The sequence below is a fragment of the Hemiscyllium ocellatum genome, chromosome 1, assembly GCF_020745735.1.
Source record: "Hemiscyllium ocellatum isolate sHemOce1 chromosome 1, sHemOce1.pat.X.cur, whole genome shotgun sequence".
Lineage (NCBI taxonomy): Eukaryota > Metazoa > Chordata > Chondrichthyes > Orectolobiformes > Hemiscylliidae > Hemiscyllium > Hemiscyllium ocellatum.
Window position 1 is genome coordinate 142525274 of NC_083401.1, and position 27447 is coordinate 142552720.

Sequence of the window (27447 nt, forward strand, 5' to 3'; positions counted from 1 at the left end):
AAAATCCACAATAATGTCCCATAGTGAGATGTTTGGCAGTCAACAACCACATTTCATTTGGTGGTGCAATGGAGGCTGAGTGATTGAAAATGTTCAAATTGCATTTGACAGATTTTTTGATTGACAAGAGGGTCATAAGCTCATCTGGGCAAGGCAGGAAGACGTTTAAGGTCAATAAGATCTTATTGAATGGTGGATCAAGCTGATGTTCCAATTGGCTCACTCCTATTTCTACTTCTTCTGATCTTGGAACTGACACTAAGACTTATTCATATAAGATGTGAGCAACATCTATGCCACTTCCCTTTCTAACTTTCCTCACTCCTCGATAGAGCAGATCTTGCCTCCACATTATGGGATATCCCAAACAGCCTGGGCAATACTGTAAGACCAAGGTGTGGAGAATTAAAATATTAAATCAGAGTTCTTCAAATGTGGTATCTTTAAGAGTAACAAAATGCAAGAATAGAGCCTCCTGTTCCAGAATTTAAGTAACTTTTATGAGCAAGTGTGGGGGTAACAAATGGCTAGAGATATTCGTTTACCACTGACCACAAACTGTGTCCCAGAGAGTTTGTTTTTTTTTAAAATTAATTGGTGAATAATCCGTAACTGTTGCAGAAAATCATGCATGATGCAGCTTACTAGTCACCTACTTCTGCATACGCTGCTCTCTCACAATGAGGGAGGCCAAATTAGCAAACTGCAGCAATGTACACTGTTGGTGTGCAGAATTGATAGATGTGGCTGAGAGAAGAAAAATATGCATGAGAATGCCTCAAGAAGAAAGGTGTTCTCCAGGTGTGCATTGAAAATGTTTTTAAAAAGAAAGCTCAGAGCTATTAGGACTACCAACCATGGGAATGATTATGGTTACAACTGTAGCACTTAGTGGTTGAAAGGACACTCCTCTAGTCTTTCAACCGGCTGCCAGGAGGTTGCCTCCATGTAGCCGATGGGCTTGTATCCATTCGCAGGCACCTGTCCAATGCTAGGAAAGATTAGTTGTCACAGCTTAATGACTCTTGATCAGCACTTAAATTGAAGACATTGGCTGTCTGCCTCAGTAGATTGGGCTGCCAGTTTTCTTGGCAGTCTAACTCCGGGAGAGTCCCCCGATGCAGGAAACTGTCCCAATGGATTGTCACGCCACTTTGCCAAGAGGTCAGGAAATCACGCGCAACATTTCAGGTTGATGACTGTTTATCAGAACTGCTCAAAAATTTCAGCTTTGATCAAAACCTGAGACTTTACCACTGTTTCTCTTTTCACATGCACAGTCTTCCCATCATTTTTTGCTTTTGTTTTACCAAACCAATATATAATTTATCTGTTCTGTGCAACATCAACAGGAAAACCAAATTTCTAATAGCAAGTTGGAACAGCCTTTCTTTCCATTTTCTTCCCATTCATTCCTTCTCTTGTTCCCTATTATTTCCTCCCAATCTACATTAGCATGTTGTTCATCATTGAGACATCACAGCAAAATCCCAGACATGTTCAATTTTAAGCTGGTTATTATTGAAAATAATCACGTAGGGGCATGATCCCCATAGCACCTCATCAGCATCTGAATGGCATCTGCCAGTTAAATGCAAGGTTTTTATCAAAAAGAACCTGAGCATTCTAATCCTTGTACCGTTGTTGTGATTAAATATGCATTCACATATAGCAGCTACAAAAAAGTTAGCATAATTTTCATTTCCCTTGTCTTCACCCCGAAAGATGATTTTAATGTGACTATTTATGCTCTTGTAAATAATGAAACGATTTGCATTATCACCTACTTCATGACGCATAACACATGACTTGCTCAAATACCGTGGACTGCAAGCCAGACAATTGACACAAACGGGTAATATTATAAATCTATTTCAACAACTAATGGAATCAGAAGAAAGTGAAATGACTGGTTTACTAATTATTGATAGAAGAAATGTTATGAGGGGCCAGATTTTGTAGGAGAGATAACAATGAGGCTAATTGTTCTGTCTGCTAGTTACATAGAAATCAGACAATTACTTTCAGTGACCACACATCCCCAATAAGATGCAGAAATTCAGAAGTTGCTGTTTGAGAGACACTGTTCTTTCAAAGTGAGTGGTAATGGTATCTCACCACGGACTCATCATTTACATATATTGACTATTCTGTGGGTGTCCCACATGTGGGTGCTTTTTGTTCAGACAGTTGTCTGATAAGAACTTCCAATGCAAAAGCCTGTGGAAAGAAAATTTATGAGCATGTGTGGGTGAAACAAATGGCTAGAGATATTCGTTTACCACTGACCACAAACTGTGTCCCAGAGAGTTTTTTTGAAGTAATTGGTGAATAATCCATAAAAGTTATTACATTTTTTAACTGATTGAGAACCAGAATGTCACTACAACAGAGCATCTCAATGGATTGACCTAGATTTTTTTGATTACCACCAGCACTAAAATAAATCTAATCTATTTTAAATGGGTTACTGTCTGAGTTAAAATAACACTGATCGGAAAATTTAGTCTTATACCTATGGTTTCAAATTAGAAAAGCAGACCTAAAAATCTGAATGGATTTTGGTGTTTAGCAAAGCTGAAGAGAAAGATCTTTGTGAAGTAAATTGGAAGTTCCTTTATTAGAGTCATAGAGATGTACAGTATGGAAACAGACCCTTCGATCCAACCCATCCACGTCGACCAGGTATCCCAACCCAATCTAGTCCCACCTGCCAGCACCCGGCCCATATTCCTCCAAACCCTTCCTATTCATATACCCATCCAAATGCCTTTTAAATGTTGCAATTGTACCAGCCTCAACCACATCCTCTGGCAGCTCATTCCATACACGTACCACCCTCTGCGTGAAAATGTTGCCCCTTAAGTCTCTTTTATATCTTTCCCTTTCACCCTAAACCTATGCCCTCTAGTTCTGGACTCCCCAACCCCAGGGAAAAGACTTTGCCTATTTATCCTATCTAAAGCCCTCATACTTTTGTAGACCTCTATAAGGTCACCCCTCCGCCTCCAACGTTCCAGGGAAAACTGCCCTAGCCTGTTCAGCTTCTCCCAATAGCTCAAATCCTCCAATCATGGCAACATTCTTTAAATCTTCTCTGAACCCTTTCAAGTTTCACAGCATCTTTCCAAAAAGGAGGAAACCAGAATTGCATGCAATATTCCAACAGTGGCCTAACCAATGACCTCTCAACTCCTGTACTCAATTCTCTGACCAATAAAGAGAGAATACCAAACACCACCTTCACTACCCTATTTACCTGCAACTCCACTTTCAAAGAGCTATAAACCTGCACTCCAAGGTCTCTTTGTTCAGCAACACTCCCTAAGTGTATAAGTCCTGCTAAGATTTGCTTTCCCAAAATGCAGCACCTCGCATTTATCGGAGTTAAACTCCATCTGCCACTTCTCGGCCCATTGGCCCATCTGGTCAAGATCCTGTTGATCATTAAGCCATGCCTAATTGTCAACAGGATCCTAGACATGTTTCCCACTTCCACCTGACCCCAAAGTTAATGTCATTCGCCCTTGGTCCCCTCCCAAATGCCACTTAAATAAGTCAAAAATTTTGTCGTAGCACAAGTCTCAGCCAACTACAGACCTCCTTTGGTTTGAGGAAGATTGAATTTGATTGGGAAATCTTCGCAGGGCAAACAATTTTAAAATGCCCCAAAATCTTTTGTTCAGGTCTGAGAATTCCAATAGGCTCATGGCCCTTCTGGGAAAGTTGAAAATCCAATTGGGCCACATCCTCAGAAAATAAGGTCTTTGGACCAATCCTCCGAAATCCTGGAATCAGTTCACTCTGGCTGTGATTGCTCTTGTGATCCTGGCAGGTTGCACTACTGAGATCAAAATTCTGCTGGACAATCAGCCTGCGAGGTATCGCTCAAGGGCATGACCTTTCGTCAATTGATAGAAGGGTTGATGTGCATCCTTCAATCTGTTTACACCATATCACAGCATGTTATTGCAGAAGGGAAGGCTTTTTTTAAGAAAATAAGCGGGTGTGTTTAGATCCAATTTTGTTTTGTGAAACAAGCAGTATGACATCCATGAAATTAAAATCAAGAAGGTTATACAGTGGCTCAGTGGTTAGCACTGCTGCCTCACAGCACTGGGGACACAGGTTTGATTCTTGCCTCCGGTTACTCCTTGGAGGGCTGGTGGAATTATTGGGCCTAATGGCCTGTTTCCACATTGTAGGGATTCTATGATACTAAGAAAAGTGGAAAACCCATTCACTAGGATGTATAGGATGGCAGATTTTCCTTCTTGCCATCCAAAGAGTTACGGCTGCTATTTGTTAAACATTCCAATAAGTATTAATTGACTGGCGATAGAACTTCCATCCCTCACACAGGAAGAACTTCCACTTGACGGAACTGACAATCAATTTGATGGACTGGCAGACCTCTGATTCCATTAACAATGGGAAGCAGCAACACACAAGTCTATACTTTGGGCTATACTCAATGGAGTTTAGAAGGATGAGGAAGGGATCTCATTGAAACTTACAGAATATGGATAGCTTGGATGTAGGAGATGTTTCCACCAGTAGAAAGCTTATTACCCGAGGACACAGCCTCAGAGTGAAGGGGCAACCTTTTAGAACTGAAAGGACACGGATTTTCTTCAGCCAGAGGGAGGTGAATCTGTGGAACTCACTGGCCAAGTCAGGGTATATTTAAGACAGACATAGATAGGTTTTTGATTAGTAAAGTGATCAATGATTACAGGAAGTAGGCAGGAGAGTGGAGTTGAGAAATATATCAGCCATGCTGGAGCAGGCTTGAAGGTCTGAATGTCCTAATTCTGCTCCTATACCTTACAGTCCAAGTCAGGATTCAAAGTTCCAGGAGTCCAGGACCAAATCAGAGTGCAGATCACAGGACAGTGAGGGAAAGCTAGTCAGGTCAAGGGGAGGGAAGCATCTGCAGGGCACAGGCCTTAAGGGGGTTGACACAAGGCCCATTGGTGTGGACAACATCCCCAAATCTCACTTTCAGCTTGTGACTTGAAACACAATCATTTTTTAGACTTCATTCCTGCTACTGCACTCCTCCCGCCAGGTTGAAATTTGAGGCAAGGCATGAAATGTCACTTCAGTGGTCATTGATTACACACAAGGACTTTACAGTTGGAGCAGGGCTGGGCAGTCTCAGTTATGCCTGTCACACAACATTTCAGGTCGGTGACAGCAGGTGGGAGCTCAGTGGGGTGGTAACCCAAGGAATTTTACAAAATGCCATCTCATTTCCTGTGCTGAAAGCCAATGGAAAGAATCATTCATCTATAATAAAATCTTGCCATTTTCATTTCCTTAACTTTATCCAAATTAAATTTAGATAGACACTGTGAAACTCTCTCAATATTTTGGGTTTAACGTTAGTTATAGTACAATCAATCAGGGGGTAACTGCGGCCCATGGATTTCATGGGTGGTCATCCTGACAGCTACACGAGGCAAAGAGAAGTTTGAAAGTTTTCAGTCTGTCTTTCACAAAAGTTTATTTATATTTCATACTCTACAAACTCCAGTCTGCTCTCTCCCTTTCCAAACCAACAGCTATTACTGGGATAAATCAGCCCTTTTCCATTTCTGAACTTAAAAACCACGAAATCATCCAATTAACAAATAACAAATTACAAACACCATCCACCAGGGGAAAGCCAGTCTTTTTAATATATGGAAAATCAGCCCTGAAATATATGTTCCACTAAACATCAGCTACTCTGTTATCTCCGGGACATGTTCTAGTTCATTCTTAAAAGGGCCACGATTTAGAACATCATCGGGTCTTCCCAATTTTCATGTAAGTTACAGGTTATGGCATGGGATCAAAAATACTTCATATGGATTGTGAAGTCAAAAAGTTTTTAAAATTCCCAAATAAGTTCATTTTTTCCCCAAAGTTTCATGCACTTTTCCACAGTCATTCCTTCTTACATTTTGATGCAAATGTCTACAATATGCTCACAAAGAACATGGTCCTCACTTGCCAGACACAATGCAGGACCAGAAGCACAATCTTGGTCATTCAGCTGCATTGATGCTATTTACACACCTGTATTCTAACTGGTTACGTACCTCGTCTGCTCATTGTTAGGGAATCAGATCTAGTTCTAGCTTCAGTGGATTTTTCACTCAAAAGTATGAATCATGATTGGAAAATCATTCATTGTCTTTTCATGATGGACACTCTGTAAAGCAATGTACTCCCTTAATAATGTCTTTTTGGCAGCCTATATGAAGTCTTCTGTTGCTGAATTATATCTGTAATCACAACTGCACTGAATTTCAAGAGCAGTTATTTTGAACACCTATTGTATTTTCAGTGAGAATTACCAAGTTACATTTTGGATTCTATGTCTGGTGTTCAGTAGTGAATGCGAAACGTCAAGGCATTAGGTACGTAGAATATCCTGTTATTTTAAGTAGGATGCAGTCGTGATGCCACGTTCACATTAATGTCCTCTTTAAACCATCAATGCGAAAAGTGGTTAATAATCTCAAGCCAGCATGAACAATAAAAGGGTCCTCTGACTGTGCATCACAGCCAGAAATACTGAAGGTCAATTATTAGCTGCTATAGAATTGCAATATTGGACAGGTAGAGAAACAGGACTATTAATGAGATCAAACAGGAATGCAAACAGAATCAGAATGAAATCAGTTAGCAAGGTAAATCAAATGTATTTTAAACTGAACCAGAAATTACCAATTTAACATCAGCTAAACTAGGTCATATATGCATTTAGTTTAGTAGTGAAACAATGTCAGCAGTTTGAAACTTTATATAAAAATCTTGCAAAACAGATAAGTTCAGAAATAAAGATAACATTTGGAAAAATAATATCTAGAAATACAGCAACTGACCTACAATCAGCACAACCAGATTATTCAGTTAAAATTAAGACTTGTTCTTAATTTTTCTCTAAAATTCTTTTATCCTAGCAACACCTATATTTTATCATGATAAAACCTTCCTCAATATCAATGCATTGAATTTTGTAATCAACTTTAATGTTAAGATTTTATTTGTGATGCTCATCCACCTGTTATCTTCTGAGAATGCTCAAACATAACATAACATTATTTTCCCTACAAGTTTTGAGGCATTGCTTTTTCATCTCAAAATACTGTTCAAATTGAAATTCATTTAAACTGACCGATAGTCAATCCTTTTCCAACAGAGATTGTGTTACAGCTTTAATCACTTGAGGTGTATGCAATTTCAGTAATATTAAAACATTGATTTACAGATTTGGGATTGGTTTGATTAACGTTCTCTTTTTGTGCAGGCAGGGGTTTACATGCAATTTAACAGTGGATTCTTATGATATACTTTTAATTAATGATTATCATGCATTCATTGCTAGTAATCCAAAATATCATACAATACAGTCAGGTAATTTGAGGGTGCAAATGTTGGAGTCTATTGCATAGGATGCCAGTAAATCAACCATATATTCATTCTTCTGTTCAATCTTTATATTATTGCCTTTAGTAATAGGGGAAGAAAACACAAATTATGCATTTCTGTCTGTAAAATTCATTATTTTACTGGATGATTAGCTAACAGACAGCATGTTTATTGTATCTATGCCAGTTGGAGTGCATGACTATCACAAGTGCTCGACAATCCTGAACATTATCTAGTTGTGAAATGTAAGGGTGAAACCAGCATATTGCAACACAGGCACATGAACCACACTTGTTCTCAGAGCTCAGTACACCCCTGAGAGAGATCCAAATGGCTGGGATTCTCATCCAGAGACCATCTGCTTTGGAAATTAAGGCTGTCAGCATTTAGTACCATGGATGCTGTAACTAAATCTGATTTGAGCTTTTTATCTGGGAAAAATAACAGTAGCATCCACGGGAAAGCTTGCAATGTGAATGTTCTACAGCAATAGTATACAGTCAAAGAACATCTGAAAGTAAATTTGAATTGAAATTTTGTGAAAGTATTGCATACTTCATGCACACAAACATAAAGAAACTAGATGGATTCTAATGATGTCTAAAATGAATAATTAACAGTAGCAGCAAATGACAATATAATTCCACTTTGCAAATTGGAGGTACACAAAATGGATCAATCTTTTGGAATTCTTATTTCTGAGAACTTTACGCAAATAGATCAGAATAAAGAAACATTTCTACAACTACTCAAAGTAAAGCCCTCATCTGAGAACTAATTACCCTGAGAGAGCCATGTCTTTATGCTTGGAATTCAAACCAGAACCAGTCTGCATAGGCTTTACACTAACTAAAAGCAATGGAGTTGTGGTTAATACAGCAGCCACCATCTCAAATAACCCTTTGTACACTTTGTGTCCTGTTATTGTTGTATTTTCTTTTATTTAGTTCACAGTTTTGGGGATCGCTAGCTGGCTAAATACCCTGGAGAAGGTGGAAGTGAATTACCTTCTTGACCTGATGCAGTCTACATGATTTAGGTACAGTATTGTCAGGGAGGGAATTTCAGGATTTTTAACAGAGTAACAATAAAGGAACAGCAATATAGTTCCAAGTCAGATGGTGTATGATTTGCAGGGGAACTATCAGGTGACGGCCTGATAGTAGCTGGTAAAGGATGTAGATTTAGAAGATGCTGTCAGAAGAACATTGATGAGTTGCTGTTATACATCCTATAAATGGTAGAAATTTCTGCCACTGTTCATCAGTGGAGAAGGGAATTAATATTATACTAATGGATGGAGTTGCAATTAAGCAGATTACTTTGCACTGATGGTGTCAGGTTTCCTGAGTACTGTTGAAATTGCACTCAGCCAGACAAGTGGACAGTTTTCTATTACACTTCTGACTGGTGCCTAAAATGTAGTATAAATGGTGGAATAAATTGACATCCAGTTGACAATGATTTGGTTGGGCATAGTAAATAGGAATTGTGAAGGGAAAATAGTTTTTGACAAACTTGTTGGAATTTTATAAACTGGAGAGTCAGGGAGTGAGTCACTAGCCACGGAATTCCCAGCCTGCTGCCACTTCTAGAGAGACCTATCCCATTGTGCAAAATAAACTGCGGGTCTTTTCTTACACACAAATCAAGATGTTTCATGATGAGAGATTCAATTGCCTTATTAAGAGAAAACTGGTCAAAGAATACATGTTGCACTCTGCTACTGAAACAGAGAAAAGGAGAAATTGATTAGGATTTTTTATTGTCTAACCCACCTCCAAATCACTGTTGTACACAATTGGAACTAAAATATTTGCAGTACCCCTCCTTCACTGTTCATAAAATCCCTTGGTCATTGCAGAATAAAAAACAGGAGTGGCGTGGCAATCCAATGATGACAGCCACTCAAAATGTCAGCCAATGCCATCTATTTTGCGACAAAAAAATTGAGAAACCACTTTCCTTCTGTGCAATATGATATAATTCATAAGATGGTTGATGGCTGAGATGAATGAGGCAACAAAGTATGCACCAGCACAGAGTACAGGGAAATAATGGTTAATATAGGCTACCTTCCCAATCCTCTGTGGAAGATGACTAATTGGAGGAAAGACCTGTAAAAAGCAAAAATCAAAGCAAAAAATGGTGAAATCAATCACATAGGTTATTTCCTGAATAGTACAGAGCTCAGAGTGTGCTGGCAATACCAAGCTCTGAAGTCAGGAATTTCGCCTGATGAACAGAACTTTAGTGCAAAATGTGTGAAAAGTCCATTAAATATGTTATCACCAATTTTTGGCTGAAATAATTATGGCCAATCAAGAATGGCCCCAAGGAAATTCCAAGCATATATTTCTTGGGAAGTTGAGCATGACATTTTTCATCATTAACATAAAAGTTGTAAGATGACCTTTATGTAGTAATGATGGGATATGTCACTGTATTTCTCTGAACTTGCATGAGTCACAAAAAGTAGGTGCAGCACATCGTCAAGGCAGCTAATGGGATACTATTCTTTATTACAAGAGAAATTAAACATGAAGAAGGAGGTTCATCCTCAGTTAGACAGTCATTGGTGAGACCACATCTCAAATAGCATGTGCAGCTTTCTTATGCTTATTTAACAAATGATGTAAATGCTTTGGGGCAGTTCAGGGAAGGTTTACTAAATTAATACATGGAATGAACAGAAACACTGACGAACAATGGATGCTCGAAGTCTGAAACACAAACAGAAATTGCTGGGAGTTAATGCTTCAGGTCCAGTGACCCTTTTTCTGAAGGTCATTGGACTTGAAATGTTAACTTGGCTTTGTCTCCACAGATTCTGCCAAAACTGCTGAGTTTCTCCAGCAATTCCTGGAATTAACAGGTTGTTTTATGAGGAAAGGGTGGATAGGATCCTGATTTCAAAAGAGTGAGACATAGTTTGATTGAGCTGTCTAAGATCCTGAATAGTCTTAACAAGATTTATGTGAAAAGAATATTTCCTTTTGAGGGTGTGCCTAGACTAGGGGTTCACACTTAAAATTAGAAGTCACCCTTTGTAGACAGAACAGGATAGAATGTTTTCTCTCAGAGGATTGACAGACTTCGAAACACTAATCCTCAGAAGGTGAGAGGAGCGAAGTTCTTCAAAATTATTAAAGCCGGAGTTGGTAGAGTTTTGATAGACAAAGGAATCAAAGGTTATTGAGAGGTTGGGGGTGGGGTGGGGGGGGTGGGGGGGGGTGGTAGTCGGAACTCAGAAATGAAAGTTACCCAGATGAGCCTTGGTCTTATCAAATAGCTTATCTAGCTTGGCTATTCAAGTTCCCCATTTCCTGTTTTCATGAAGTAGCTGAGATGGGACTAAGACACTGCCCCGAGATACTCATGGTCAGAGCTAGGAAATACCTCCATCCAAAGGCTAAAACAATCAAACACTGTAAAAGCAAAGTTCTCTCTTTTAGATTTCTCTCATCTTGGCTTTCATGTTGTCTACTAGCCTTCAATTCTAAGTTGTGCCATTAGCTATAACTCCTTTTGTATTGATCAGATCTCTCCTACTCTATTTAAAACTGCAAGGCTTGGTTCTTTACTTAGAGTTCTCAATTTTGAAAATATGTAATTAAAAGCCCAAATTGCACAGTTGTCAGACTACATTGTCCAAATTCAGGCCATGTTCAGTTCTTCAAACTCTAATTCCCTTTCAATTGCATTCATTGTTTCATGCTTGTTTTTTAAAAAAAAGAGATACTTTTACAATGTGATAGCATGGCCAAAGTATCTTTCTGGTAGTTCACACCTCTGTTTGCTGACCACACTGGCTCCTGTGTAAGTAATGCCTTGGTTTTGACACTGCCTTCCTTGTTTGTAAATCACACTTTGTCTCCCCATTCACCCCTTCTCGTAATCTTTTTAAACCATACACATTACTGAGATCATTGTGTTCCTTTAATTCTCGCCTCTTGAGCACCCCAATTTTAGTCACTCTGTCATTGTTAGTTGTGCTTTCAACTGCCTAGGCTCTAAGTTCAGGAATTAGCTCACTAACTTTCTCTGCCTTGCTGTTTCTCTTCCCTCTTTAAGCCACTCATTAAAATGTACCGTTTTGGCCTAAATTTTGGTCATCTTCCTTAATATTTCCTCATGTGATGCAGTTTTTTTAAATTTTATAATGCTTTAGTGAGGTGCCTAGGGACGTTTTATTGCATTAAGTTGTTGATGTTCCTCACGACCAGGTTGTTCCACAAAAACGCACGTTTCTTTAAAGCGAATTCGCTATAACACCGATGACAAATTGGGGACGCTATTTCTAAAGCAGGAACTTGTAAAGCCTGTATTGGTTATAACGTGATTCCAGTCCCATTAATTTAAACGGTGCTGCTATTGTGCGATTTTCATGCAACACGGGGTTGCACAGAATCGATCTACCACGGTATAGCAGAACCGACTGTAGAAAGTAGTAAATGTTCTGAAAAGCGAAGAAAATATAAGTCTACACGTGTTCCACTGATTTCAGGTAACTCACTTCTGAAATATACATGGATATCCAGATCTTGCATTTCTACCGTCATTTTCACATTACACAGCAGTGATCAGTTACCGATTCATGGTCTAAATGTAAGACGGCTGTCCACAAAAGACAGGTTCCCAAAATAGGATCCCACAACAAACAGAAAAGTAAATGCACCTTCACGTAATATGGCAGACGACACATCCTGTAACTCTCTCTATTAAACAAAGGGACCTTATGCACAGTGTCTACAATATGCTCCCAAAGAGATTATGCCTGGACTTTCATAACCCATCAAAAACTGATTAACGAGTGCCAGACTCAACAGCAGTAGAATCTCCTAATGGAATACAAATGAGTTTTAAGACAGACAGAGAGTTATAATATCTGTGAGAGACGCATCTGTTACCTCAGTTAAACATGCTGCTGCAATATTTACTCCAGGCGATCCCAAACTCAAGGCAACCCAAATTAATTGTTTTTAAATTTCAATGGGATGCCTATCAATTTTGCAATAGCAGGTGCAGGAATACATACTAAGATATTTGAAGTACTTTTACATTAGATTTTAAAATAAGTAATAATAAAGAACATTTCAAAACTTGATGTTTAAAATTAAGGCCAGGTCCGTGATTTTGTAGCTGGCCGTCATTATTTACCATAATCCAGATAATAAAAGTACAGAAGGATGCTTATTTGATTTATTCCTATTACATTCACAGCAACAACTTAATACAAGAACGGGTGGTATTTTTGAGTTCATGGTGTGCTGTGAGATTGGACAACGGGTTTTCATCGTGCTACATAGCAACAAAGAAATATTGGCAATTATATAGCAGCTTTCATGACCTCCAGATGTCCCAAAAGCTTTATAGCTAATGAAGTTGTTTGTAAGTATAACCATTTTGCTTTCAAAAATATATTTGATTCATAATTTTTTTTATATACTTACAAAGAACCAAACTGTTTTAGGGACAATCCAGCAGCATACCAAGAAACAAACAAACACTGGCATTTGACTATCCAGCAAACAAACCCAATACATTTCTTACTTATACAAGGTTATATTTACTTATATTTGAGGCATCAAGGGAGTGTCTGATAACTCAATGGATCCCCATTTAGCTTCAGCTGAAAGACTTTAGATGGTGGTCTTTCCCCATTGCACTTTGGCATCCGCTGCCCCAAGCTTTATTGTGTCCCTCAGCACGTAGTCCTAGACCTATAGCCCTGTTTTAATGTAGGAAACAATACAGCTAATGATTGCGGAACAAGCTCCTACAGACAACAATGTGGTAATGATTAGATAATCTGTTTTTGTGACTGTGACTGAAGGATAAATATTGGCCAGGAGATCATGGCCTCGGCTGTTCTTTGAAATAATGCCGTGGGATCTTTCACGCCTATTTGAGAGTAATTGATTCAATGTAAATGCAGCACTCTTTTAGTCCTATACTGGACTGTCACCACAGACTGTTGTACTCAAGCCCTGACTCAACCACACAATCTCCTGATTCAGAGGTGAGAATCCTACCAACAGAGCCAGAACAAACACGTCAGTGCTGAAACAATTCTGCACAATCAGTAATGTAAAGAGTGGGGAATATTAGGATGTCAGAAACTTCACAGATATAATCCAGTGGCCAAACTGGATAAATTTTTTTGAACCATAATCAGTGAGCAGTGTAAGGATCACAAAAGGGAATGCTTTGAATGTATATTTCGTATTAAAATGTGTAGCTAGGTTTCTAAGCAAAGTGTTAAAAATAGACTTCAACTAATGATTCCTTTAGGGAAACTATTGTTTCTGTATTGTCAAATGTGTAGTCAGGGAGTCTGCTTGAAGCCCCAGAAGGCGTTTGAACAATAACAAACAACATTGTGCATCTTTAGAAAGACAGAGTGGCTTCTTTTTTGCACCTCATGCAATTACTTATGTTTGAAACAACATGAATAGTTTTAATGTGCTACTCTAGTGAAGTGGGAGATGGCATGGGGCAAGGTGACACTAAGCACACGAACACACAAGATGGCCACTGAGCCATAAGTTGGCCACTTGACACACAAGATGGATTCTGACCACAATATGGAGAGAGACAGAGCAAACACAGACACAGCCTGGGACCACCAGAATGCCAGCACAATGCACTCACAACCTGGTTGATTAGTTTAAGGTGGGTGGAGGAGAGAATACACATGAGTAGCGTACAATACCCACCGAAGTGTCTGGGTCCAGCCAACGCCTTTGATAGAAATGCTAACAGCTTGATATAGACTCAATACAGAGTGCTAATAGCCAAGGCTGCAGTAATCGTCCTTCTCAGGAAGAGCGATTAGCTCCCATTACTACAACAATAGACTTAGCGCAGACATTGAAACTGACAATGTCTGCGCTGAAACTGCCAATGACTGCATTGAAATTAACAAAAGTTGCGCTGGAATTAATAATGACTGTATCAAAACTATCAACTAATTTACAATGTTACAACAAATAAACTATGTTATAGAGACAATAAGCTCATTACTGACCTATTATAGCACAAAATGCATAAAAGTATCTTGATATGTACTCTGGGTTGAGAGAAGAATCGCAGCTGATCACTGTGCTGTTCGTGTCTCTCTCTCCCCGGAGTTCCGGTATTTCCTCGTACAATAAACATTCTGACTCTGAGGCTGATGATTTTCCCCACAACACTAGGTTAAGTTTATTATACAAGTTAATGGTACTGAAAGAGTTAATACTGAAGTGACATTAGCTCCAACAAACTTGATGATATCACATAGTCTTTGGGTGACAGTGAATTCTTCATTAGCCTTCATAGGGAGAAGCTGTACACTGTATAATCCCTGAAAGTCTTTATTAATTAAATCCTGACTAGAAACGTAAATTGTACCTGCTATCATGCAATAAATTACCTTATTCCGCAAAACAAGCGCCTCTTCTGTTTAGTCTCTCAATGGTCTATCTTCCATCACTGATAATTATACTGGACTTGGACACAGTACAGACTAAGCAGGACTAGTGGGAGCCAAGTACCTCAAAACAACCTTTAGCTTGTGATGCAGACGAGCGAATGAGGCAGAAACCATAAGCTGCCAACTGGGCAATCAGAAGAAATATCACAAAGCTCATAGAAATTTGGTTTTGTCATGAGAGCTGATTTATGCAGAAAATAAAAGGTATTAGAAAGTAGGTCATTAATTACATATTGCAAATGAACATTCTCCCTTATTTTTCAGTTTTGTAAAGGCAAAGTTAAACATGAGAAATAGGGTATAGGACTGCAGCATGGTGTGTAACACCAACTCATATTCAAGTCAGAAATTAGGAAAGGTCCATTGAATAACATTAATCACAAAATTTGAAGGCAGCAAAAAGTAAAACTCAGTTTTGAGGACTTGTGAAAGAATGATAAAAGGTAGGAAACTGTAGATTGAAAATTAAGACTCAATGCAGAGTGGCTGGATCAAGGAAACAAGACAGGAAGGGGTGATTTTAATTTAAACTACCTGGCAGGGAGTAGACCTGATTGGCTTTGCTGTCTATTTTGCTCCCTACAAGGTTTTCTGCTCACCAATTTATGAATAACCCCGCTCCCATTCAGCATGAGCTTAAACTCCACAGCAATAATGGCTGTATTTGTATCAATAACATTAAAGCAGGAAACCTTTTCCTTCGTTTCAATGTCAGAAGTCAAACAACACCAGGTTAAAGTCCAACAGGTTAATTTGAAATCACAAGCTTTCAAAACGCTGTTCGTCACTTCACCTGAAGGAGCAATGCTTCAAAAGCCTGTGATTTAAAATTGGCCTATAACCTGGTGTCATGTGACTTCTGATCTTGTCCATCACTGGCACCTCCACATCATGGCTTCGTTTCAATTGACTTGAGTCAGCGCACACAGCAATTTCTGCCAAAGTCTGTTAATAGTCAACTGGGGGTTGAATCTACACTCCCCTCACCAACCTAGCTGGCTTTAGAGATAAGAGCAGTTAACAACTCTGTAGTTCCAGCCAGGCATATAGTAGCTATCGCCAGGACTGTGAGAACAAGCAGGCCATCGGCAAGGTGGCTGGTTTGGCATGAGTTGGCACAGATGGTGCTTGTAGGCTGGATGAGGGCTGGAGGCCCTAATATTAACAACATAGACTGAAGTGCATTGAACAGAGAGAAGGCTTCTATGGCTTATAGAGCCCATAAACTACTTTTTGGGGTTAGTGGCTCCAATTTCAGCTTGTGCCTGTCTGCTGAATCAAAGATTGCATGATTCAGTTTTTCCCAAATCTGGAATTCTTAAGCCCTGGAAAATCTCGACCTGACTCAGTTCAGGATTATGTGTGCGTTGGGATTCTCACAGTCAGGGACAGAGATGAGGCATGGAAGGGAGGGGAGGATCAGGATGGAAATGCAGGGTGGAGGGAGTCAGGGAAGACTTGGTAGGATAGACAATATCCAAGAGACCCAGGAGGAACAATTCCACTTTAGGACATTCCAGATGGCCTTCTATTTCAAGGACCATAATTTCCCTTCCCACGTGATCAACAATGCTATCCAGTGCATCTCCACCCCTCCAACTGCAACAAGGACAGAACACCGCTGATCCTCACCTTCCACCCTGCTAATCTCCAGATACAGCATATTATCCTCTGCCATTTCCACCACTGACAATCAGACCCACCACCAGAGACGTGTTTACCCCCCATCCCTATCTGCATTTCACAGAGACAATTCCCTCCATAACTCCTTTGTTAGGTCCACACCCCACCAACAACTCACCCTCCACTTCCAGCACCTTTCCCTTGCTGCCACAGGAGGTGCAAAATCTGCAACCACATCTCTCCCTCGTCTTCATCCAAACACCTCATCTATTGTGTCCATTGAGCTTGATGTCGTATCCTCTACAGTGGGGAGACAGGACGCCAACTCCTGAAAAATTTCAGGGAATATCTCTGGGACACATGCATCAAACAATCCCAGTGCCCTGTGGTCAATCACTTCAACTCCCTCTCCCACTCTACCAAGGACACGTAAGTCATGGGCCTCCTCCACTGCCAAATCCAAGCCAGCTGATGACTGGAGGAAGAATACCTCACCTTCCGTCCTGGGACCCTTCAGCCACATGATATCAATGTTGACTTCACCAGTTTCCTTATCTCCCCTCCCCCCAATCTCATCTCAGATCTGACCCGCCAACTTGGCACTGCCCTCTTGAACTGTCCTACCTGTCCATCTTCATACCCACCAATCCCCTCTGACCTATCACTATCAATCTCCACCTATCACCTTCCCAGCTACCTTCCCCCCAACTTTCCTATTTCTCTCTCAGCCAGCCTCCTGCAACCAAACACTCCTGATGAAGGGCTTAAGCCTGAATGTCAATTCTCCTGCACCTCGGATGCTGTCTGACTTGCTATGCTTTTCCCGCGCCACACTTTTTAACTCCGAACTCCAGCATCTGAAGTCCTCACTTTCTCCTAGACCCTATAGAAAGGGACACCAAAAATTGAAACAAGTCCCTTGGGTAAGATGTTCACTCCTTGTCACCCGGGTTTGAATATGGTCATTCCAGGCTTCCCCCTGCAAGTAAACTCCTCATTCCAGTCTCTAAGTTATGGCTCTGCAGAAAGCAGCACTTAAGTGACCAATAATTAGCCATTTAAAGATCTCAGTTTGGAAGAGGGTATCCTATGTACTGTACTGAATGGAATTCCCAATATTGGAACCATGTGCTATCCCTATTGGACTGACAGAGCGACCAGAGATGTCTTCTTAATCATTCCTACAGGAAGTTCATATCTGATGTCCTACTATGGCCATTTCCAGGTTTCTGACTCAGAACTGAGAACATGTCGGAAATGCAGCAAATATTAACATTTTCAGCTCATAGTATCAAAGTGCAGAATACTACAGCATTTGGGATAATTTTTCACCTTAAGCCTTGCAAGTGCAGAATTTAATGTGCCAGGAATGTGAAGCACTCTACTGGAAGCTCGAAAGGAGAGCATTTAGTTTTCATCTTCATGTTCACTATAACAGGAATATGTTAGGAATGTTAAAACTTCATTATTCCAGCTTTATACAAATCAGATATGCTCCCAAGATAGCTCTTTAATACTATTAACAAACTATTGTTTCCATCATCATGTCAAAGCACTCTGATAAAGAGAACCATCCTTTGAAGTTACATTTCTAATCATTAGTTGCTCAACTTTCTAACAGTATAAATAATGAATAAATGTGCCTTCTGTGCCAGACTGGTGGTATTTTGGATAGCACCCACCATTGTAACACTGTTGACCACAGGGAAATAATAATTTGAGGTTGGGTATTTCCCCACAGACACATTAAGAATCAGTGAAGTTAACTTCCTGAGCACTTCTGCACAGTAGTACATTGGTGAAGGTTTGAAAACAGCTTGCCCTCTCAGTGAGAACAAGAGGTGTGGGATGCAGGAGAGAGTAGAGGAAATTAGAAAGCTTCCATATGGTCTGAAACAGCAGCAAAACAAAAGCTATTGTAATGAACAACATAGGTCATACTTCTAAATGTGGATCAAGGTTATAGAGATGTTTTAGAAATGTTTTACAGTAACTGCAGAATGTAAAATAAATTTACAATAGTGTGCCAATTCAGTACCTGCAGTTATACAAGCTTAGTTATTTTTCTTAACATCTATTTCAGTATTGCATTTGTTGCCATTACTTAATCAGTAATCTCTCCATCAACTGAAATCACTGGTCACTAAGTTGAAATCGACATCTGCTGTAGATTACTGAGGAAAAGAATGTATTAAGCAAGTGATTATACTTGAAAGTAGCTTAAAGTGCAGATGCTCTGATTGTAGCAGATCCAACTGAGACTGAAGCCAACTATATTTTTCACCATCCAATCAAATACCGATTTGCATTTTACAAAACCTCACAGAACACCATCAAATCAGAGAAGTTGAAAAAAAAAGTTTGAATCGTACCATGAAGTGTTGAGCAAAAACAACGCTGTGGCTGTGAAATTTATGGCAATAATTCTGACTTTGGTTAAAAAAAAATGAAAATCAGGCATTAGTGAATCTCAACCAGTTTTCCACTTCTCATAAATGCTATTTCCGTTCAAGTTAACTCAGACAAACCAGGGACACCTGGGTTTTATTCTGTTGGTTTCGTCCCTCACAATTTCCGGCAGCAAAGCCTTGTGAACTCTACTTCATAGCTCTCAAATTGCTTCCAAAACTGTTTCTAAATAAATCTCAAGCAGCACAACAATGGAACCCAAATTCACAAAGAGTAATTTCTTACAAATGAATATATTGTCAGCAAGTTTTCATCATCCTTGATGAAGCAAATTGGAAATAATGATATTTTGAGTTAAGACAGCAGATGACTGACCAAGTTAAGGTCCAAGATACTCACTTCTGCATTCTTCAGCATTCCTAAATTGGTTGAAAAACCTGAAAGATACACTGATCAGGAATTAATGATGGCCAATAACGGTAATGCATATTCTGAAATCTCAAATATTGGAGTTTTTATTATGCACTGTGTTTACATATTTCAAGCAGCTAACTCAAGATCCTACAAAAGTGTTATTTGAACCCATTTCTTAGTCCCACAATGACGCAGATATAATCATGTAAATAAAATATGTATGTACAAAAGGATTCTCAATGTTATCAATGGACAGTTGTAGAAGGGCAAATATAGTACTGGAGCAATGGACATAACATCTATTCATTTCACTATCATTGAAAATATGACTGAGCAACTATTAGAAGCAAATCAATAGAATCCCCATTAACTTTTGGACTCAGGTTGTTGAATTACATTTATGTGGAGACACTCCTTTTAGGAAGAGTGCGCAGTTTACAATCTAATGTTATGCCATCATCTAATTTCCAGAGTAGCTGATTTAAATGGCTTACAGCTCTGAAACAAAGAGCGTAGTTTTCCAAGTTATTAACCCTTGTATTTTGTTACAGATTACAAATGAACTTGCAGTCATCTTACTGTCAGTGATCATACATCAAAAGCAGAAATAGCAGCATGTACCATACAACTTTGCAGTAGCATTTGATACATTCAATTCTTACCAATCAGAATAACATGAAGATGCTTTATGGTGCAATTCTGACCATTCCATTCAGTAGGAAGTGTGGACAATAAGTCTACACTGTTTGAATGAAGGCATTCAATCACTGAAGTATTGTTTATTCAAGCTTATAGCCACTTAGGTCATAAATGCAGCCTTTTGATTTTGATTGCCCATCTTTTTGCCTAGAGATGGTTAAAGCTTTGACTAACGTTTGTGCATATTTGGTGAGTAAATAATTGAAGTATGCTGAGATGGAATCACAGAAATTTATAGAACAGGAGACTATTTGAACCATCACGGATCTTGATCAGATGGACCAATGGGCTGAGAAGTGGCAGGTGAAGTTTAATTCAGATAAATGCGAGGTGCTGCATTTTGGGAAAGCAAATCTTAGCAGGACCTATACACTTAATGGTAAGGTCCCAGGGAGTGTTGATGAACAAAGAGACCTTGGATGCAGGTTCATAGCTCCTTGAAAGTGGAGTCACAGGTAGATAAGATAGTGAAGAAAGCGTTTGGTATACTTTCCTTTATTGGTCAGAGTATTGAGTACAGGAGTTGGGAGTCTCGTTGCAGCTGTACAGGACATTGTGTGCAATTCTGGTCTCCTTCCTATCAGAAAGATGTTGCGAAACGTGAGGGGCATGGTTAGGGTAAATAGACAAAGTCTTTTCTATGAGGTCAGGGAGTCCAGAAGTAGAGGGCGCAGGTTTAGGGTGAGAAGGGAAAGATACCTAAGGGGCAACTTTTTCACATAGAGGGTGGTACGTGTGTGGAATGAGCTGCCACAGGAAGTAGTGGAGGCTGGTACAATTGCAACATTGAAAAGGCATTTGGATGGGTATATGAATAGGAAGGGTTTGGAGGGATATGGGCTGGGTGCTGGCAGGTGGGACTAGATTGGGTTAGGATATCTGGTCAGCATGGATGGGTTGCATCAAAGGGTCTGTTTCTGTGCTGTACATCTCAACGACTCTATCTGTGCCAACTCCTGAAAGAGCTATCCAGCTATTCCCACTCTTCATTTCTATCTCCCAAATCCCTCTAACCTCATACTTTCAAATGTACATCTAGCTCTCTTTTGTAACCTCCAAATGGAATCCACCGCCACCACTCTGTCAGGCGACATATTCCAAATCCTAACAACTCTGAGTAAAGAACTTCCACATTTCATTGTGATAATCTTGAAATTGTGACCCCTGATTACTGATATACCAATTAGTGGAAATAAAATATTCTTCTTTACCCTGTCAAAATTGTTCTCAATTTTGAACATCTTAACAAGGTTGCCTCTTAATCTTCTCTGGACCAAGGAAAACAAGCCCAAACATGCTAACTTTTAACTTGTATCTAAAATCCTTCATTCCTGATATCATTCTCGTAAATCTCCTTTGAACTGTCTCCAGGGCTTAACATCCTTTCTTAAATAAGTTACCCAGAACTGAACACAATATTCTAAATTGGTCTGACCAATGATTTATAGAGATGTAGTATCACTACTTTGCCTTTATACTCTTTGCTCTATTTATAAACCCAAGGATCCTATGAAAGCTTTTGACAAAGTTGCACATTGTAGCAAGGTTATATCACATGGAATATAGGGAAAACTAGCCATTTGGATAAAGAACTGGCTCAAAGATGGGGTACAGACAGCAATGGTGGAGGGTTGCTTTTCAGACTGGAGCCTGTGCTGTGGAGCAGTGTGCTGCAAGGATCTATGCTGGGTCCATGACTTTTCATCATTTTCAGAAGTGATTTGAATGTGAAGATAGGAGGTATTGTTAGTAAGTTTGCAGCTGACACCAAAATTGATGGTATAATGGACAACTAAGCTGGTTACCTCAGAGTACAATGGGATCTTGATCAGATGGGACGATGAGCCGAGGAGTGGCTGATGAGAGTTTAATTCAGATAAATGTGACGTGCTGCTGCTTGGAAAGGCAAATCAAAGCAGGACTTATACACTTAATGTTAAGCTCCTGTGGCTTGTTGCTGAACAATGAGACCTTAGACTTCAGGTTCATCGTTCCTTGAGTATGGAGTCGCAGGTAGACAGGATCATGAAAAAGACATTTGGTAGACTTGCTTTTATTGGTCAGTGCACTGAGTATAGGAATTGGGAGATCATGTTGCAGCTGTTCAAGACATTAGTTAGGCCACTTTTGGAATATTGCATTCAATTCTGTCTCCCTGCTTTAGGAAAGATGTTGTGAAACTTGAAAAGGTTCAGAAAAGATTTACAAGGATGTTGCTAGGGTTGAAAAGTTTGAGATACTGGGAAAGGGCAAATATACAGGGGTTATTTTCCGTGGAGCTTCGGAGGCTGAGGGGTGATCTTATAGAGGTTTATAATATCATGAGAGACCTGTGGCCAGTTTGTCATCCCCAAGGGTGAGTGACTTTGGTTCCCCATCAGTGCCAGATTGAGCAACTCAACAGTGGTAAGAAATAGTTGTATATCTGTCTATCTGCCTCCCCGCCTCTCTCCCACCAACACCTCCCAATCCCAGCTTTCATCTTGTGAACCATCTCCCTCCACATGACTTATCTGTGGCCTGGTTCACACTGCAGTCCTAAAATTCTAGAAAGTATTTTTCCTGCAAAGTCCACCACATCCCCTGTAGTGTTGCTGACCCTGTCCTACTCACAGGGACTTGATTCCAGGCAGACGATTGCTGTGGCCTTACCATGTCTGATTTGCTTATGGTTTGACAAAAAGAGGCAATGTGGGTGTCTCACCATTTCTCGCCAATCAGCAGGCAAGAATACCTTAGTAAACTTCCACCCAAAATGTCCAAAAACAAGAGTGCACAAGCTTTTCATGCCCTGCATATGGATCTGCACCTCTCCAAAGTTAAATGGGAGGGTGAGGGGATGGCATTTCAGCCAGTAACCAACTGTGAGTTTCATGTGAAAAAACAAGTATACGGTCAGGTCAAATATAATGGTGAGAAAATATCCTTATTTCCTTTAGACAGCAACACCCTTTTGCACTTCAATTGTGACCCACTATTACTCAAGGATATATTTTTTTTCCAGGCAAAAATTGTGAAAGGAACATTGTTTAACAATTTGGCAGGTTCTGACAATTTTGAAAAGATGGTTCATTAAAATAATTATTCTGTAATTTTATATGAAGGAAATAAATTCCTTGGACAATAGCATCTCTGCTTATACATAGATTTAGATATAATTCACTTGCTTTGAGTTATTTCTAACTTAAGGAAAACACAAATGGTTTCCATGCAAAAGGATCCACAAACCCTATTCCTCATGCTAATATGATTAACAAGACTTCAACAATATTTCTTACATGCCTGTTCCGTTTTCAGATGATCAACTATAACTTATGATAAATTGTTTTCAGATATTTTACAAGTTCATGCAATGCACCTTTTCTACAAATGTTGAGGCCATCAGGAAAATATTTACTGATTTGAATTTAATCTATTGCTATTAACTAACAAATGGTCAATAAAAATATTCTTTCCCTCCGCTGAAACTCTGGTAGAGAAGGAAGACATTCTCAATATTAGACAAAAGTAGGTTTCAAAAGGTTCCTAGCAGTCCTTTAAGTGTTAAATGCAGTTTGATTATTTTCACAAAAAGGAGAAGATTTGTAGTTCCGCAACCTGCTTCTATTTTGCTTCCTTATAATTTTGCATCCAAAAGATCATTTCTTTTTGTCAGATTTTACTTCAAAGTGCTGACCTTTCATAGCTTATTTTGCAAAACCACCAGTACTGCCTTCACAAATTACCTGAGGCAGCTAACTAATGGAGTCAATGCATTTCAATCCCATTGTTAAAAATAAAGCCTTTATCAATGGAATGTTTGAGCTATACAGATGTATAGCCAAGTCTAGCAGAACAATTTCTTTATGTCAGTCAGGCTGCTTTCTTGAACTGCTGAAGTCCTTGGGAAACAGGGACATCCACAATGCTATTAGGAAATGAGTTCCAGGATTTGACCGAGGAACAGTGAAGGAATGTAATATCGTTCAAAATCAAGATTCAGACTTAAGAGTGGTGTTCCTATGCATCTGCTGCCCTTGTCCTTCTAGGTGGCAGAAGTCATGAATTTGAAAGGCCCAACTCTCACTGGAGGAACAAAACATTGAGATAGATTCTGCTAGATTTTGTGAAGAGGTAGTGCCCCTACTTCTGGGCCAGAAGTTTCAGGTTGAAGTCTCTCCTGCCTGAAATTGTGTAATATGTGTCCAAAGAGGTTGATTACAAAAAGTATAAACTATAATTGGAAAGTGGTTTCATTACAATGGAAAGCATAACTGAAAAGCTTGTAATGTGATTATTAATGACAGAATAGACTGTACAAAGTGATTTCAGACCTCAACATACCTGAGGAAGACGGCCTCCTAACTCACCATAATGTTGGCCTGGTCTGAAGGCCACCTGCTATATTTAAAAGTCTCCTTGCTTCAAATACATTAGGAGGGACCATAAAGTTCAGTCCACTGTTACCAGAGTATAAAACATTTCAGGACACAAAATTATGGGAGACATTTCTCTTTTCGGGAAACTACAAGTTAAAACCAACATTTAGATCTCAAATTCCGATAGGAAAGAAAATGCACTCAACCATACTGGGTTTGGACAGACACCTATTATCACAGCTCTATGGATTCAGACACACACAAACCACTACAGATTTGAGATCCAGAAATATCACCACTCTTTAATAGAAGTAAATATTCAAGTTCAAACAGTTACTAGATGAGGGACCCAAGTGCACCAATAGGTCATTATATATTCACTTACACTCTTGGGCACTGTGGACTCTTTCAATAAGCAATATCTAACCATTTAACAAGCATCAAATACAATGTGGGTATCTCTCTTACATGGAAAATGTATCATTGACTTAAATTAATTTGTTAATCTCATGGACAGGTTAACCAACCACGCATACAACAGACTATCAAAATAATGAATTATTACAAAACAATTGAATAAAACATTCTGCATTGGAATTGTTCCTGGCCTTGACGATCCTCTAAATAGTAATGATTAATAAAAGCACACTGATCTTGAAACCATTCTGGGTAATACTAAGTATTTTCATAGGAGACACTAGATTTGAAATGATTGAAATTTCAATATTTCTCCTCCAAGTACATTTAATTCATAACTGTTTCTGAATCTGTAATATATTGTCAGAAATTGGATGATCAGGCAAATCTTCAGCTCCAAATGAAGTAAATAGGTTTTTATTGGGAAAACAATCATACTTTTCCTTCTTAAATTTTAAGTTTTTTTTGACCACTTTAAATGGAACTCTAATTTCTGCTGAGACCTCTAGATTACTTAAAAAGGCAACTTTTTGGGGGGAACCCTGGGATTTCCCCTGGATATGCCCCACTGATCTGATGGGCAAAAGAGCCACCCAGAGGCCTGAGCTAAAACTTGAAGGGATAGTCTAAACAAGTGCTGCACCAAGTTCCTCTCTGGTTTTATGAATCAAAACTGGAGAGGTTTATACCTACTAGAATTAATGTCGATTGACATTGCAACTTTTCTCTAAGGCCTATTGTGACAAAATACCCCTACCTCCCCCAACTCCAAAAGAAAACCCTTTCTGATGTCAGGTCCTTTGCTTGGAATAGAATGCAGAACTCACCTCAATTCTAGAGGATCCTCCAGCAATCTTTAGTATAGAATTTTTTTACAGTTTTAGACAACGTCTCCTTTAGAATTACTTCCCTTACTTGCAGGCACTGATTGCTTTGCATACAGTGGTGCTATTTGGCAAACACAAGTACTGGAAGGACCAATGGATGCACCAAACTCACTTTCAGCTTCTTGTACAATCTAATATACAAAAATAAATTTATAACCTGTTGATTGGACTGAATCAGTCAATATTTTGCAAATTAAACAAAACATTATTCTGAGCACAGAGAATGTAATGCTTAACCAGGCCTCATTTTGAATTCAATATAAAAATAAATTCAAATAATTTTTTAATTTAAAAAAAACACTTTGGCATTACCCAATGTGACAAGTAAAGTATCGAGAACCTTCTTAATCAGCTCTATATTAAAATGCATTTACTTTAGTTTAAAAATGACTATCAATAAACATTCACTTTGATTGAAAGAGGTACTGCAGAAAATCCAAGCAACTCCAGGCAGCCTGCTATTGCCTGTTTATAACATTGCTGAACATTGCCCAAAATCCAGGACATTTTTCACAGCAACCAAATTAACATAATCCTAAATCCTGATGTCTTTGAATATTAGAAAAATAAACCATTCAAGATTTCCAATTACAGCAAAGCCCAATAGGTACTCCTAAAACAGTGTTTGATCCCTACTGCAGAAAAGCCTTCGCACTGCCTTATGAAACTGCAGCACCTCAGTCACTTCTGGATGGTTCAGTACAGCTCTGCTTAAATGATGCCAGTGACTAGAATCAACAACAACAAATCCACTTGTTAAGAGATGTAGCTAGTTTAGGCATCACCATACAAATGGTTAAAATAATCCATTTTTTTTTAAACGTCTGCTACCATATTGCATCTGTTTGCACAATGTATAGAGGCAATCTCTCAGCATAGCACCAGCAGCTGGTCAGTTTATTGCAGGTTCTGTTTGCTGCAAAAAGGCATTGCTAGGTCGTATCTCTGTATATGCTGGTGATGGAGGAATCACACACTCATACACATTTTCAAATGCGGAAATAAGTACGCATCACAAACACATGAAAACAAATCACTGCTGCAGTCTGCATCACAATCAACAGTAAAGGGAGGGCTTTTAATCGAGTTAATTAAATCTGGTTGTGTATCCTACAGTAGAAAGCCTACTGATAGATCCTTGAGTGAGAACAGGTTTGTAAATTTAGTGGTATTCTGACAGGGCTGGCAAGGTACCACAATGCAGCGAATCTATAATCATTGCTGAGTAGAGTCACGTATAGCAAGTGTTTTAAAACAGTACTACTATATTTTTTGGTAAGGTGGCATACCTTACGTTTACGGCTTAACCGTTCACTGCTTCTCCTCGATTGCCTCTTCCTCTCTTTTTCTTTTTCCTTCTCTTTCTCTTCGTGATCAAGGTCCCGGGCTTTTTTAAGGTGAGCTGCAGCGTGAGCCATACCAGAAGGGAAATGCCAAGACCCCGTTTAAGAATTCAAGTCCCCCTCAACCACAAATTTGAATGACTTGTTACCAAGGACAGTGCAAAGAGGAAGGAATCAAGAACAGCAATCCACCTGGAAAGGTCACCTCTCAAAAAAAAATTTTGCCCGTGCCCTTAATTCAAAATGCAATTCAGTTCGACAGCCACATCTTCCCTAAGAATGTGAAGCAAGTTTGAGACCTGCTCTCCTCTGAGCTGCAATAGGTAAAAAGCAAACAGACTACGAACATATCATTGAGCACATAATGTTAAAACAGGGCCTTCTGGGACCCTGGG

The 27447-nt window shown here is 39.3% G+C and overlaps 1 protein-coding gene across 1 annotated transcript in view; it reads right to left on the reverse strand.

Moving 5' to 3' along the window:
* The window catches only part of ank2b (ankyrin 2b, neuronal), a 399789-nt gene extending 372650 nt beyond the window's left edge, over positions 1–27139 (reverse strand). The window contains exon 1 of the mRNA XM_060826565.1: positions 26999–27139. Within this exon, the coding sequence (XP_060682548.1) occupies positions 26999–27127 (129 nt within the window). The 5' untranslated portion in view covers positions 27128–27139. The remainder of the gene's footprint in view (positions 1–26998) is intronic.
* Positions 27140–27447: the final 308 nt, after the last annotated feature.